Source organism: Crocuta crocuta, unplaced genomic scaffold (assembly GCF_008692635.1).
Source record: "Crocuta crocuta isolate KB4526 unplaced genomic scaffold, BGI_CrCroc_1.0 scaffold431, whole genome shotgun sequence".
NCBI lineage: Eukaryota > Metazoa > Chordata > Mammalia > Carnivora > Hyaenidae > Crocuta > Crocuta crocuta.
The window spans coordinates 5,161,603-5,177,038 of record NW_027528859.1 but is presented as its reverse complement, the minus strand read 5'-3'; the positions used below and the strand labels follow the sequence as shown (position 1 = coordinate 5,177,038).

Genomic DNA, 15,436 nt, shown 5'->3' with positions numbered 1-15,436 from the left:
CGCCATTGGGCCCTCTAAGTAGTTTCCCCAAGAGAAGTTCTCACTCCATTGGAAGGCTTAAGAGACGTGGGATTTAACTCCATTTGGCTCTGCTGCACAGCATTGGTGCGGCGCCGAGCCTCGACATCGTAGACCCTCTCCCCGCATTGGCCGGGAGGAGGGCGGGTGCTGAGGGCGCTGGCGCTGGCTGGCTCCGGGAGCCACCGCAACCCCTGGAGGCGAAGTCTTAGGAGTCCCGGAAGAAGGGGCGGGACTGCCTGGCGTGTGAGGCTGAAGGTGAACTGGAACTGGTTCTTTTTTTTCTGTTTTCTTTTTTCTTTGTTTCTTTTTTCTTTTTTTGTAATTTAGTATCAGGTTTGCTAACATACAGTGCATATATGCAGTGTGCTCTTGGCTTCGGGAGTAGACTCCCATGATTCATTGCTTACATACAATACCCAGTGCTCCTCCCAAGTGTCCTCCTCGATGCCCATCACCCATTCCCCGCCCCGCCCCCATCAACCCTCAGTTTGTTCTCTGAATTTAACTGGAGGGATAGATAGCCAGCGTTTTTTCCCACGAGGGTATTCCTGCCCCTTGAGCATTTCAAAGGTTTTTAATTTACTCATCTAATGGTAGTCCCTCCTTAGTTTGTGTTCGTGTGTACATATTTCCAACATTGAAGATTCTGGAGTTCGTTTTTAGGATTTTTCCCCCCCCTTTTTCTTTTTTTTAACGGGAGGCGGCGGTAGTCTCCTGTCTTTGCCACACAACAACTAAGGAATAGGTATCCAATGTTCTTTCCTAATCAGAAATGGTGTGTGAAACAGCCTTGTGCCTGGCATTTTCAGTTAGTCGGGTTTGAGGGACAAGGGGAATGCGTCCTGCCTAGGTGAGAAGTATATTTCATTCTGCTAGAATATATATTTTTGGCCTAAAGAACAGGAGTCACAAAATGCTAATATACTCACATTAAGTAAGTTTTAGTCTGACGTTTAACACTTAGGACAAAAGCCACCACTCTAGGTTTTTGGTGGTTTTGTTTTTTTTGTTTTGTTTTTTAGCACATCAGTGATTGTGGAATGACTAACATTTGGTGTTTCATTTCCTTTTATTATATAAAATACGTATGTATCGCATACATATGCATATATATACATATATATATATTCTTCTGCCCTTTACAGTTTTCTGTATTATTACATAGTCTATGTAAATATACTTTGTAATGTCTGCATATTTCCTTGAATGAGTTTATTATAGTAACCATTCCTTTACTATTGACTATTGAATTAGTTTTAGTGAATGGTTATTATGTCGCTAATTGTATACCATCAGTCAGGAAGAACTCTTTACTTCTGGAGATAGGAATAATCTTTTGTATAGCCGTGTTATTGTTAGAAAGTCCTTTTTCCTCCGATGGGCAGACATTTGACCCTGTGATTTCCCCTAGGAGTTCTAGGTCTAGATTGATTTCCTTCCTTTGGAAGGATAGACAGCTTCCCCAAATGTGGGGAAATGTAGCCTGGCCTTTTCTCTGTGCCCTAGAGGTTGTATGCAGTTCTCATGGTGCCTCCAGGACAGGAGCACCCTAGAGAAGTTCAAGAGATAAGAAGAGCTGGGATCTATGAAGAAGAAGGAAACCAGCCAGGAGGGGTAAGCGACTGTAAAGCACTTTGAAACTGGTTATTTCTTTAGGTTCTCAGGGAGAGCAGGTAGCACAGAGATTATTCCTCTTTTACAGATCCAGAAACTGAGGCCCAGAGAGGGAAAGTGATATGCCTAGGATCACAGAGCCAATTAGTGCCAGAATCTCCTACTCCTCATAAAAATAATCTATGATTCACTGATTTTGGCCCCTGGCCTACAGTCTTCACTCCAAGCTTCACGATCCCTGGCAGCTGTTCTCATCTGAGAGCTGCAACTCTCTGTAGGTTCTGACCACTGTCTCTCATACTTCGATCCCTACCACTACATCTGCTACTGGACCTCATTAGAGAGTTCTAGTCCTTTGACTGTTCCTTTTTTCAATCTGTCAGTTGCTTCCTAGCTTCACTTCCTTTCCGTTTGTACCATCAGCTCTCTCCACATCCTCAAGCCTTCTTTTCGCTTAATTTTCCTGATCATCCTCCCTGACACCTTCCATCACCAACCATCAATCTAACAATTTTGTTTCTCTCTTCCTCTTTAACTAGATTCCTGCTTTCAGCTGTCCCTGAATCCTCAACTACCCACTGATCAGGTTTTTCTCCGAATCCCCATATTAGCCTTCCTGAACCTTCGCCTGTCTTCCTATCTCCTGCCCCTCATTCTTTTCTTTCTCCTGCCCCACCAGCAACTGACCTTGTCTCCTACTTCACAGGGGAACTTCCACAAGATCGTGCTCCCTGCAGCTCAGTGAGGGCCCCATCCTTTTCTTTCTTCCTTCCTCTTGGGCTACTTAGGAAGTGGTGTTTCTCCTGTCCAGAACAAATCCCTTCCCATCTGCCCTGACTTCATTCCCTCCTCCCTCCATCTTTGGGATCTTGTCTCACCAGGTATCTCTCTTATTCTTCTGCATCCTTCAAATTTTTTTCTTTTCTGGTCCCTTCCCTTTTTCCCTCCTAAAAAAATGCTTCCTTGACTGCACGTTTTCCCTCTGGATATCGTCTGACTTCTTTCCTGCTCTTTTCACCCAAGCTTCTTAAAGAAGCTCTTTCAAACTTGCTGCTTGCTTTCTACCCTCCACTGGGCCACTGAAACTACATTATCGGAGGACCTTCTGATTGTAAGACCCAATGGACATTTTCAGTCTTTATCCTGAGTCCCCAACTACATCTAACACCAGTGTTCGTTCTATCCTTCTTGAAACCCGTCCCTCCTTGGCTTCCTTGAAGCCACTCTCCTTCTGATGCCAGAGCTCGCAGCTTGAATGTGGGTGTGGTGGAGGCAGACGGTTTGATCCAACCTCTCTCCTGTGTGGTGCGCTCTCTAGCTCCCAACAGGTACCAACTCTAAGGTCCTAGGGTGTCTGTCACTGGGCTGGGGTTCTGTCCACCCCATACAGAAGCAGGCCAGATTCCAGTGGCTTCCCCTTGCTTTATTGATGATTCGAGCCAGGCTCAGAGAGGCTTGCGCCAGGTGTTGACAGTGTCTGTCCCTGGAGGAGGGAAAAGCAGAGGTGAAAGGGTCAGGTATGGGGGTCAAATTTAGGGCCAGGGGAGAGGCTGTGTGGGCCAGGGAGCCCAGGAGGTTTGGGGTGGGTGCTGGGATGGCCAGAGGGCCCTGCTTCTGTAAAGCCTCAAGTCAAAGTTGCTGATGATGGCTTCTCAGAGGATAGGCATCTCTGCAAAAGGCACATAGTCTGCCCCTAGGGGTGGAGACTGGTGCAGGTTTGGGATGCAGGTGCTGAGAGGGTGAGGTAGTCTTGGACGGGATGGTTGAGGGTGGGAGCACCTTCCTCCCTAGCCTTCTGACTATGGTCCTGGAATGGTCCCCCCTTCCAGGTTGCCCCCTGCCCCCTCACCATGAGGCCTCCCTCCTCGTCGCCGGGTCTCCTCAGTCTCAAAGAAAGTCTCATGTTCTTCCCAGCGCCGGTCGCAGGCCGCACAGAGGAAATTAGACTCAAAGCAGTTGCAGCAACAGCCTAGGGCAAGGGGGAAGCCAAGACAAGTATAAGGAATTTGGGCTTTCCCATGGACTGACTACATTTCTCCTCTCTTCCTCACCAACCACAAACCCAAGTTTCTCCTACCAAATCTCCCACCCTCATCCCTAAACTATTTGCATCCTACCCATGCCCACCCCTGAACTCCCCTCACCCTAGAAATTACCTTTCACCCTGCAGGGATGGGACCCAGTAGCTGCATGGTTTTCATGGCTGTGTTTGCAGCGACACTGGGCCCTCCAGGCCTTGGGGTCAAAGGTAGCTCGTCTCTTAAGCCAGAACTCACCCACCTCCTCTGGGCGTGATGGGATAAAGCAGAACATGAGGCAGCGGCACTGGGCCACGTTGCAGGGCACAGATATGTCTACGGGGATGGGGCCGGATGGTAGGATTAGACTTGCGCCTACTAGGGCCTAGCCTTTCTGTGCCGGTCCCCCTCCCCCAAACCAGTACACACACACTTTCTCTCATACATCCCAACACATGGCCCGGGTATAGTTTTCCCTCCCCATGGACAGGGGCTGGTCAGTTCTCCCTACCTGAGATTATCTGGTGCTCTCTCAACAAGTGCCCACAAAAGCATTTGGACTCCTCTCCAATTCGGAAACAGTCCCATAGATAATGGGGGCAGCGCCAGCCAATGTAGAGACCTGAGTGTGGAGGGATTAACAAGGAAGAGTGAGAAGGAAAAATAGCCTAAGCCCCCCAGGCCCCCTGGTCTCACCCCTACCCCAGGTATATTCACTGCACCCATGATCTCCACCCTTTAGACTTCTTCCCATCAGATTTTCTCAGTGTTCCACCAGTGTTTCAGCTCCTTTCCCACCCCAGGATCCACTCCATCTCTGTCAGCCTGTCAGAAATCACTGAAGACAGTCTTCAGCTTCTGAAGCTTAGTGTCCGAGCAGGAAGATTCAAAATGAAATTTTATTTGAAGGTGAACGTGAATCTTGCTGAGTTCTCTGTGACTGTTAAGATTCACATTTCCTCCCCTTCCCACATTAGAGCCCAACTTAGTTTTGTTTCCTTGAAGTGTCTGAGGTGAGGGAAAGGGAAGTTGATTGGCCAGGTGTAGAATAGACGGCGAGGCTGGGCACCTGAGAAAATAGTGTTGTTGAAGGGACCCGAAGGGGAGGAGGAGGTTGGGCAGCTCTGGGACCAGGAGGAGGGCTTTCCTCACTTTTCCGATTTGGCACCTTCCTATTTCCCCTCTGTGTTCCTGGTGTTCCTAAACGGATGCTATCTAGGAACTTGAGAAGGGCTGCTTATAGTTCTCTAAAAATCAGGAGAAAGGGGTAGGCCAGAAGTCATGAGTGGCGAAGACCAAGAAACAGAAGCTTGTGAGGCTATGAGGTATCCCTGAGACGAGGCGCCAGCAAAATGCCACAGCCCTTGAGAGCCTGGTTTCAGTAGTGGGATCTGAAATTGGCTTCATGGTCACTCTCGCTCCAAGGCAGGGGTGGAGCCATTTAAATGTGGGAGGAGAACCAGAGATCACATTCCACTCAGATTTTCTTACCCTTCCTGAGACTTGAGACTACTCCAACTTCTAAGCAAGACTCCTGTATGAGTCAATAGAGTGGGACCTTCAGCTATGGGACTCATTCCCATTTAAAGGCTACAATGGGGACGCCTGGGTGGCTCAGTTGGTTAAGCGTCCGACTTCGGCTCAGGTTCTTGGGTTCGAGCCCCACGTCAGGCTCCGTGCTGACAGCTAGCTCAGAGCCTGGAGCCTGTTTCAGATTCTATATCTCCCCTGCACGTTGACCCTCCCCTGCTCACGCTGTCTCTCTCTCTCTCTCTCTCTCTCTCTCAGAAATAAATAAAACATTTTAAAAAATAAAAATAAGGGCTACAATGAACTGTCACCTCCACCAAAAAGTTGTCCCTGACTTCCTCTGCCTGTCTAGGGGCTCCTCCTCTTTCTCTGACTCCTCTGCTACTCCTCTCACAGTACAATGCATTATAATAATGGACTTTTCACTGTATTCCTCTTAGACTGTGGGTTTTCACCTATATCTCTAGTCCTTGCACAGGGCCTGGCCCAAAATAGGTGCTCAGAGAGCACAGTCTACTTGACCGGATAAATGAATGAGCAGATTCCTTCAGGAGGGAAGAGAGACCCAGTATTCTAGGCCCGACACTGAAGTTCCATAAGAAGGATGGGAAAGACTTAGGGTCCTCTGGTCTATGACTCGGGCCAGGGCCACAATCCACAATCCTGTGCCTAATTGTCAGTCTAGTTTTTCTTGCCTTACCCATGGTCTTTCAGGGTCTAAAGCCTGTCCAGGCGTGGCTTTTTGGCTTTGCTACTTCTGTCTTGATCCTGCCAGCCTGTAGTGCCAATGCCTTGGTTGAAAGGACAGTGTATAGGTAGAGTCACAATGGAGGTGGGTGGGGGCCAGGATTCCACTGGAGGAATTCTGAACTCTGTCCAGAGCAGCAGGATACACTGGGTGAGCAGATGAGGGGTGGAGGTGAACAAGTGTCAGTGCCCATATATCAAGGTCCTGCTTGATATTTTTATCAAGCCTGGGCCTGGGAGAGTCAAGTCCATGCACTGATACGGGAGTCAGTGCCCGGTTTTTAGACAAAGAAGACTAGAGTTTAAACAGAGACTGGTGCCTTATACTAAGACTCCATTATAGGTGTCCATGCCCTTAAAGCAGGACAATTGACATCAGTCTATGTTGTCCAGAGTGGGACTCTCTACTCTCCTCTGATTCGAAACTGTCCTTCTAAGTGGACAAGGACGGGTAGGGGGAGGAGACCTTATCTGGAATGCCATTTTGACGGTGTACCAGGTGGTTCTAGGTAGTTTCACCTTAAGAATCTTTGTTCCAACAAAATAAGTCAGGCAGAGAAGGACAGATACCATATGTTTGTACGTATAGGAGAATTGGGAGGAACTTAACAGAGGACCATGGGGGAGAAGAAGGGGGGAAAATAGTGGGGGAGGGGGAGGGAGGTAAACCATGAGAGATTCTTGAATACTGAGAACAAACTGAGGACTCATGGGGTGGGGGGGAGGGGAAGGGGGGTGATGGGCATGGAGGAGGGCATTTGTGGGGATGAGCACTGGGTGTTATATGGAAACCAACTTGACAATAAACTATTAAAAATAAATAAATATCTCTATTGCAAAAAAAAAAAAAAAGAATCTTTGCTCCAAGCATTTTCACTACAAACATTTCCACTGCGTGATCAATTTGGCCATAGAAAATTTTGCCATGAAAGATAAAATCACAAAAAAATAAAAGGACATTCTTTAAAAAGGGCATAATGAAATATGGAAAATGAATATTAAAATTAAAAATGACTTTATTGCAAAATCCAAACATTCGAATTTAAAATGTATAGATTCGTGGCCATACTGTGTAAATAGCTGATTTTATTTTGTGGATTGTACCTAAGCAATTGTCTTCAAAGTCTTTCATTCATAGCATTATACAGTATTTTTTTTTTTTGCTTGTTGATTCATCTCCTTGTTCATCATCTCATTTTTTCTTTTTTTTCTTTTTTTGCTAAAATTTCTTCTTTCATTAAGAGAGGTATCAGTTTCCAAATATTAGGATGCATATCTGCAAATGAGCTGTGTGTTGTGTTGTGAAAGCCTTCTACGTTGCTGTTTGTTCTTGGCATATCGTCACATGTCCATTGATAGACGTTCCAAAGTTGTATGGGAAATGTGAGCTCAAAACTCTGTGCCACTGTGTAGACCATTATGAAGACTAAGACTCACATAATATAAAAATGGAAGTACTGTGTCAATGGAGAAATAAAACCAAACTGCCAACCCGTGGATAAAACCAACAAACTGTCAAACTGAACTGTCAACTAGTTATCTTTTATGGCAAATTGCCTTATGGTCAGTTAACTTTGCGGCATAATATTTGTGGCAAAGAGGTCTACGGCACAGATGCTTACTGTGAAAATACTAGACAAGGTACAACACAATGAATTCCATGGCCACATAATTACATTTGCATGGTAATATCTCTTTTTGCTTAGAACATCTCCATACAACATCCGGCTGTCTTTTCATGAAGGATGTCCCTAGTCCAGACTTCTCTCCTGAGCTTCAGACCCATACAGCCAGTCTACTGGACTCTTTGACCAACATGTTCCACAAGCACTTCAAATGTGGTAAATTCAATTATCCCTTCCAAACTTGGCCCTCATCCTTTGTCCTCTGTTCATCCAACATGTACTTATGCATCTACTGTGTTTTAGGCCTTCATGAATGGCATCATCATCTAACGAGTCTCTTAGCCGACTGAGCCACCCAGGCGCCCCTACATCTAATGAGTCTCTTAAGCCAAAGACCTAGATGTCATTCCAGGCATGTCCTTCTCTCTTATCCTACACATCCAAAGAACCAAAGGTCAGTTTTACCTTCTTAGCATTTCATGAATCTACTTCTCTCCACCTCCACCCATGCACTTTCTTACCCAGATTGTTAGTTACCAGGGCCTAATTTAGTCTTCCTATGTTCAGTCTTGCCTTTCTCCAGTCTATGCTACTGCCACAGTGGCCTTTCAAAAACACGAATTTGCTCATATTTTTGTCCCATTTAAAATCTCTTAGTGACTCTCAGATGCCCTTCGGGTATAATCCCAACTCTTGGGCTTTGCCACAGAAATATCTATTCATTTCTCCCCTTCCACAGCTGGGCTCTGTCCAACATTGCTTGCGGTTTCCTACTGATGCCTTGCCCTGTCATGTCTCACCTCACCCCACTTTTTACCTGGCCACCTTTTTTTACTCATCTTACAGATTTCAGCTGCGAAGTCATCCCTTCCAGGCTTATTCCCTGAGCCCCCAAGATTGGGTGCCCCTTATCTCTGCTCATGCAGCACGTGAGGCTAACCTCAGTTATAGCAATTATTAGAATGATATATTAGATATATATCAGATATATATTAGAATTATATTATTATAATTATCCTTTTACTTTTTGGTGTTTCTCATTAGAGTATAAATTATTTGAGGGATTTTGTTTTTGGAATCCCACCAGCCACCACCTCCACATCTAGCTCAATGCCTGGCACATAGTTGGTGCTCAATAAATGCTGAATAAATAAAAGAAACGCTTACACTTGATCTTCTCTACACAGCACATATATGGATTTTCTAGAGACTCAAGATCCCCAATATTAGAAGGGAACCCCAAATATCTTTTTTCGGGATTGAATGACACTGAAAATTACTACATAAAACTGTCTGTTTAAACAGGAAAATGAAGTACAGTGTGAAGAAGTGCAGTGGCTTGAAGAGAAGGGAGTAGACAGGGGGGCTCTGAGAAGAACGAGGGACTGAACAACCTTACATTTGCAAGAAGGATAACAGTAACAGATGTTAAAATAAGCAAACAAACCCAGTTCAATGCCTGAATGGAGACTGAGAAACAAATGAGATCATTGTAACTTTCTTGGCCCAGGGTGGAGGGGGAAGGGGCCCTGCATGAGAATAAGGAAAGTAAATTGCCTGGGGAAGGAAGAAGACCATAGAATTACCTGATTGTGTTTCTATCTTAGGCCCATCTAGTCTCAACCTAACTCTCTTCCTATCCTAAGGGGAAAGAAAGTATGAAAGACAAAAATAAATGCAGTGATGTCTATCACAGTCAGTCTAGAAACCCCAGAATCTGCAGAGCAGGTCAGTGTCTTTCTGAAGGTATTCTCTTTAGACATGAAGTTCAATGACACAGGTACACATGTTCACATACTAGATGGCATGTGTATACATAGTACACCTGTACAACCTTTATATGCCAACATAGATAAGCATAGGAAGCCACTAATGGGGCTATAAAGAGTCCTAATTCTGGGCTGAGATGGAATCAATGGGCTGGAAGGTACAACTCTCCTTTTTGGTGGAGAGACTCATGGCTTTTGGGTCCCCAGGTGATTATGGGTCTGGCATGAAGGGTGACAGTCTTTTAATGGAGTTCAGCCAAGGGGACCAAGGCCTTTTACCATGTCAGAGCAGCAAGTTTTCTGGAATGTCCAGGGTCTGGGCCATCTGTGCCTTAAGGTCTGTTTGGTGTAGGCTATTAGGGCCCTAGATGTGGGGTTCACCTAGGGCCCTGCCTTTTTTTTTTTTTTTTAAACAACTTCATTTTAGCTGCTCGTCCCTACCTGGGTTTTATATGAATATCCTCACTTTTTTTCTGCACCCATGCCATCCACTTTGGCCCACCTGCCTGCTCCACTCCTAGATTTCAGGCAGGCAGCATTGCCATTTCTACAAGGGGTAGCTCTCCATTGATCAGGGCAGGTTCCCTGATATAGTTGGATTGGAGGATGGCCATGGGCCTGCCACAGGCCTCTCAAGGACTTCCCGGGCTCACCTGTCTGGATGGCATTCAGGGTTGTATTCTTCTCCCATTGGAAAAGATAATTCCCCCGAACACTGAACTTCTCTCTCTGCTTTGCCTGAGCCACTTCCACCATCTCTGTCTGCTGAGCAGAGACTTCTGGTTGGACTGTGTAACCTGGGAAGGGAGAGGCTGAGTAACCAAGGGCAAATGAGGAGGCCCTAAAACTAAGACAATGGGTCAGGTCAAAGAGTAACCCAATCCCCTCTTCCTGGGGCAGGTGTAAAGCAGCAATGAGAATGGGGAAAAGTCCACAAAAGACCCCGAATAGCCAAATTAATATTGAAAAAGAAAACCAAAGCTGGAGGCATCACAATCCCGGACTTTAGCCTATACTACAATGCTGTAATCATCAAGATAGTATGGTATTGGCACAAAAACAGACATATAGACCAATGGAATAGAATAGAAAACCCAGAATTGGACCCAAATGTATGGGCCAACTAATCTTCAATAAAGCAGGAAAGAGTATGCAACAGAAAAAAGACAGTCTCCTTAGCAAATGGTGCTGAGAGAACTGGACAGCAATATTGCAGAAGAATAAAACTGGACCACTTTCTTACACAATACACAAAAATAAATTCAAAATAGATGACAGACCTAAATATGAGACAGGAAACCATCAAAATCCTAGAAGAGAAAACAGGCAACAACCTCTTTGACCTCAGCCATGGCAACTTCTTACTTGGCACGTCTCCAAAGGCAAGGTAAATAAAAAGCAAAAATGAACTATTGGGACTTCATCATGATAAAAACTTCTTCATAAAAAATTCTTTTTTAGGGGCGCCTGGGTGGCTTAATCGGTTAAGCATCCGACTTTCGCTTAGGTCATGATCTCGCGGTTTGTGGGTTCGAGTCCTGCGTTGGGCTCTGTGGTGACAGCTCAGAGCCTGGAGCCTGCTTCAGATTCTGTGTCTTGCTCTCTCTCTTCCCCTCCCCCACTTGTGCTCTATCTCTCAAAAATGAATAAATGTTAAAAAAAATTTTAATAGATTATTTTTTTTTAAGTTTACTTATTTTTACGAAAGAGAGAGAGAGAGACAGACAATGTGAGCAGAGGAAGGGCAGAAAGAGAGAAGGGACACAGAATTTGAAGCAGGCTCCAAGCTCTGTGCCATCAGCACAGAGCCTGACACAGGACTCAAACTCGTGAACCATAAGATCATGACCTGAGCCAAAGTCCGATGCTTAACTGACTGAGCTACCCAGGAGCCCCAAGATAAGAAGCTTCTGCACAGCAAAGGAAATAATCAACAAAACTAAAAAGCAACCAGTGGAGTGGGAGAAGATATTTGAAAATGACTTATCAGATAAAGGATTAGCATCCAAAATCTATAAAGAACTTATCAAACTCAACACCTGAAAAACAAATAATCCAGTGAAGAAATGGGCAGAAGACATGAATAGACACTTTTCCAAAGAAGACATCCACATGGCTAACAGACACATGAAAAGATGTTCAACATTGCTCATCATCAGGGAAACACAAATCAAAACCACAATGAGATACCATCTCACACCAGAGTGACTAAAATGAACAACTCAGGAAACAACAGATGTCGAGAAATGGGAACTCTTTTGCATTGTTGGGAATGCAAACTGGTGCAGTCACTCTGGAAAACAGTGTGGAGGTTCCTCAAAAAATTAAAAATAGGATTACCCTACGACCCAGCATTAGAACTACTAGGAATTTATCCAAAGGATAAAAGAGTATAGATTCATAGGAGCACATGTATCCCAATGTTTATAGCAGCGCTTTGAACAACAGCCAAATTGTGGAAAGAGCCTAAATGTCCATCACTGATGAATGGATAAAGAAGATGTAGTTTATATATAAATGGAATACTACTTGGCAACGAGAAAGAATGAAATCCTGCCATTTGCAACAACATGGATGGAACTGGAGGGTATTATGCTAAGTGAAATAAGTCAGGCAGAGAAAGACAGATATGTTTTCACTCATATGTGGAACTTGAAAAACTTAACAGAAGACCATGGAGGAAGGAAAGCAAAAAATGTAGTTACAAACAGAGAGGGAAGCAAACCATAAGAGACTCTTAAATACAGAGAACGAACTGAGAGTTGGTTGGGGTGGGGGTTGGGGGGCAGTGAAAATGGGTGATGGGCATTGAGGAAGGCACTTGGGATGAGCACTGGGTGTTGTAGGTAAATAATGAACCATGGGCATCTACTCCCTAAGCCAAGAGCACAGTGTATACACTGTATGTTAGCTAATTTGACTATATATATATATAAAGTACAGGGGACAATTACGGCTAACTCCTTTCTTCCCCTTCTTCTTGCCCAGCTGGTGTCCAGGCTGAGCTGTGCGTGCGATGCTGTCAGTGGCATCCACCTGCTCCTTGTCCTCTCCTTCCTCTTCCTTCTCCTTTACAGCTGTGTCCAGGTGGACCTGGGCTGAAGGGCTTGAAAGGGAGTGTTTTTGAAGGATCTCAGACTCAGAGATCTGGATGGACCCCCTTGTCCATGAGACCTCACTGGAGGAATACTCAGAGAGGTTTTCCTTCAGAGTCGGAGAGGAAGATACAGTGATATGGCCTTGTGATGAGATATGAAAAGAAAGGTGTTTCTCTGGGACCTTAAACATGTGAGTCTCCAACAGGGTCTCAGGGATAGGGGTTTCCAAAGGGATCTCAGATACAGAGAATCCTAAAGAGGTCTCAGAGATGGAAGGCTCCAAAGGGGTTTCAGAGGTATGGGGCTCTAAAGGGGCCTGGGAAGCAGGTGGCGCCATATGAGATTCAGAGGTGTGAGGCCCTAAGGGGGTCTCAGAGATGAAAGGCTCCGAAGGGGTTTCAGAAGTGTGGGGCTCTAAAGGGGCCTGGGAAACAGGTGGCGCCGTATAAGATTCAGAAGTGTGGGGCCCTAAGGGGGTCTCAGAGATGGAAGGCTCCAAAGGGATTTCAGAGGTAAGGGGCCCTAAAGGGATCTCAGAGGTAAGGGGCTCTAAAGAGGTCTCAGAGATGGAAGGCTCAAAGGATGTTTCAGGAATAGGGGGCTCCTGTGAGTCCTCGGCAGAGGGGTCCTTTGAAGAGGGGTGTTCTTCTGCATCCATTGTGGGATGAGGCTCTTCTGTGACCTGGTCTGCTTCCATCTAGTGGTAGAATAGGGTACAGGCTTCATTAAGTTGTGATTGGAGATTGGTGGGTCTGCAAATCAGAGTTCTCTGGGGGATCATGGAATTAGGATAAAGTTTTCTGTGCACCTGAGATGTAAAGGGAAGCAAGATGAACTCTGGATCAGGGCATTGTGCCAGGAGGTTCACCCGTGTGCCTAGATGCCATGTGGCAAGTAGCTGTGGGTTGTGAGGGAGCTTAAAGATAGGCTGAAGCAGTCAGAATCCCATCAGTAGATGGTAGCAGAGGACCATGCCCAAGGGGGAAGCCTGAGCATAGCAACTTGGGTAGTCCAAGAGCAGCTAGTCCAAGAGTAGCCTTAGGACCAGGATGTTCAGGCAGTGGAGTACTGGAGACTGGGATACCCAGCCGACATGGGGGTTTGCTCTTAAAGGTGCAGGACAATGCCACGATGCATTAGACAGGGTCCTGGCTGCGGTCTGTTTTGTCTAGGGATCATTTATAGCCTCCCTTGATGTCATTCATGTTCAGGGCTTCCATTACTTCCATCTGGTATGCTGATGATTTCTAAATCCATAATTCCAGCTCAGACCTCTTTAAATCCCTGTACTTCACACTAATACCCAATTGCTTGCTGGACATTGCTAAATGGATGTCCCACAGGGCATCAAAACTGAACTCTGGAGAGTTATTTTAGTATTATCCTTTCCCCTCAGTCCTCATCTTCAAATGGGCACCAAGAACTGTATTTCCTGTCTTCTAAATACTGTATTCCCAAAATCCATTCTTTCCTTTCAATTTTGTTCTCATAATTATCTACCTGGATTATGTAATATGTAGTAAGTTTGCCCCTCTGTCACTTTCCCCAGCACATCAATCCACTCAGTCATTCTTTCATTGATTTATGTAATTTATACTTAAAATTTTTTAACTTTTTTTTTTTTTTTTTTTTTAGAAACAGAGCATGAGCAGGGGAGGAACAGAGAGAGAGGGAGATACAGAATCTGAAGCAGACTCCAGGCTCTGAGCTGTCAGCACAGAGCCTGACATGGGGCTCAAACCCATGAACTGTGAGATCATGACCTGAGCTGAAGTTGGATGCTTAGCTGACTGAGCCACCCAGGTGCCCCTGTAACTTATACTTTTAGAAAGAGCCTAATCTTACACATTTCATGCAGACACTGTGCTAAGCACTGACCTCTGAAAGAATCTGGGAAGGAGACCAGGTTAACCCAAATGACAATATAGATGAATTGATGTTGTGCTGGGGTAAGCTCAGGATGCTGTGGGGAGTGAGGTGTGACTAATTTATCCTGGAGGGATGTTCAAAAGAAGTCAGTCCTCCTTAATGACCCACTGGAGATCTTTCTAAAATGCAAGCCTACCAATGCCGTCCCTTTGCTTAAAAACACTCAATTGTCTCAGCCTAAAGATTAAGTGCAAATTTCTTGGCCCTGACGTTCAAGGCCTGTCATTATTTGCAACACTGCCTAAGTTTTCCAGCCTAAACTTTCTGTGCTCCCTACTTTCCCCCTCATGCTCCAGATGGATTCATTACTTGTATTCGTTAGAGTCTTTCCAAAGGAGAAGTTTGGGACAAGAAATAGAGAGACAGGTAGGGTAGGAAGATGACCAGACATTCAGCACAGGAAAAGGTACTTGAGGGTAGAGAACCAGATGTGGGAGGAGAGGAAGGAGAAAAAGAAGGGGAAGACAGAAATGGGTGGAGAAAAGTGGTGGAGGGGGAGGGTAAGGATAAAAAGGAGAGAATGGGAGAGGGCTGGACTGAGGTGGGAAGGGGCAGAAGGTGTTAGGAGAGGAGCGAGATGAGAGTTTGGAGGAAGAGCCACTGGAGAAACTACATACCTCTGGGCTTTGTCTTGGCTGTTACAAGTCCTTAGGTCAGGATTTCGTCTTAAGCAGGGAAGGGGAAATGTTAGCGAGGGATGGAAGGCTCTTAGATGAGACCTGGCTGCAGTTGCTATGTAGTGAGAGGCCTTGCCTTCAAGTTTANGGACGAGGGGTTCCGGGCCGATGAGAGAGGGGCTTGACTGAAACCTCTGGAACCCGGGCAGGGAGAGGGATCCGTCACCAGGGCAACCAGAACGCCCGGTAGTCTCCGTGGCAACAACAGTCCGGTCTCCAGAGGAGGCTGCGCTGGACCTAAAGGGGACGAGCCAGAGGGCTCACTTCTCTTAAAGGGGTTTGCTGGATCTCTGTGAAGAGTGTTTGGGTAGTCTGCGGACATCTGTGGGGACGTCCGTAGGTGTCTGGGTTTGTGAGCGTCTCTGTAGGGCTCCTATGAGATGTGTGTGGCTCCATTAGCGGGGGCTG

The 15,436-nt window shown here is 45.7% G+C and overlaps 1 protein-coding gene and 1 long non-coding RNA gene across 6 annotated transcripts; one reads left to right on the top strand and one right to left on the bottom strand.

The window, feature by feature from the left end:
* The first annotated feature begins 49 nt into the window (after positions 1-49).
* Positions 50-8,002, top strand: LOC144225063 (uncharacterized). Its single transcript, XR_013333200.1, has 3 exons — positions 50-276; positions 7,637-7,771; positions 7,859-8,002. It is a non-coding gene; the product is annotated as an uncharacterized LOC144225063 (long non-coding RNA).
* Positions 3,038-15,109, bottom strand: FAM221B (family with sequence similarity 221 member B). Of its 5 annotated transcripts, none has more exons than XM_077756205.1 (7): positions 14,969-15,109; positions 12,279-13,119; positions 9,978-10,121; positions 4,165-4,275; positions 3,792-3,989; positions 3,485-3,604; positions 3,038-3,118 (listed from the first exon to the last, which is right to left on the bottom strand). In XM_077756205.1, exons 2-7 carry the CDS (start codon positions 13,117-13,119, stop codon positions 3,081-3,083), a joined length of 1,452 nt encoding a protein of 483 aa, XP_077612331.1. In that variant the 5' UTR covers positions 14,969-15,109; the 3' UTR covers positions 3,038-3,080. The 5 variants fall into 5 exon arrangements, with proteins under 5 accessions (XP_077612331.1, XP_077612332.1, XP_077612334.1 ...); XM_077756206.1 differs by having other exon boundaries at positions 3,792-3,920; XM_077756208.1 differs by lacking the exon at positions 3,792-3,989.
* Between the last annotated feature and the right edge of the window lie 327 nt (positions 15,110-15,436).

Coding starts and splice junctions, on each gene's coding strand:
- FAM221B (XM_077756205.1), bottom strand. CDS start 13,119: ATGGAAGCAGACCAGGTCACAGAAGAGCCTCATCCCACAATGGATGCA. Junction 4,276..9,977: donor CCTGAATGCCATCCAGACAG/GTGAGCCCGGGA, acceptor CTCCACACTCAG/GTCTCTACATTGGCTGGCGC. Junction 3,990..4,164: donor AGAGCACCAGATAATCTCAG/GTAGGGAGAACT, acceptor CCATCCCCGTAG/ACATATCTGTGCCCTGCAAC.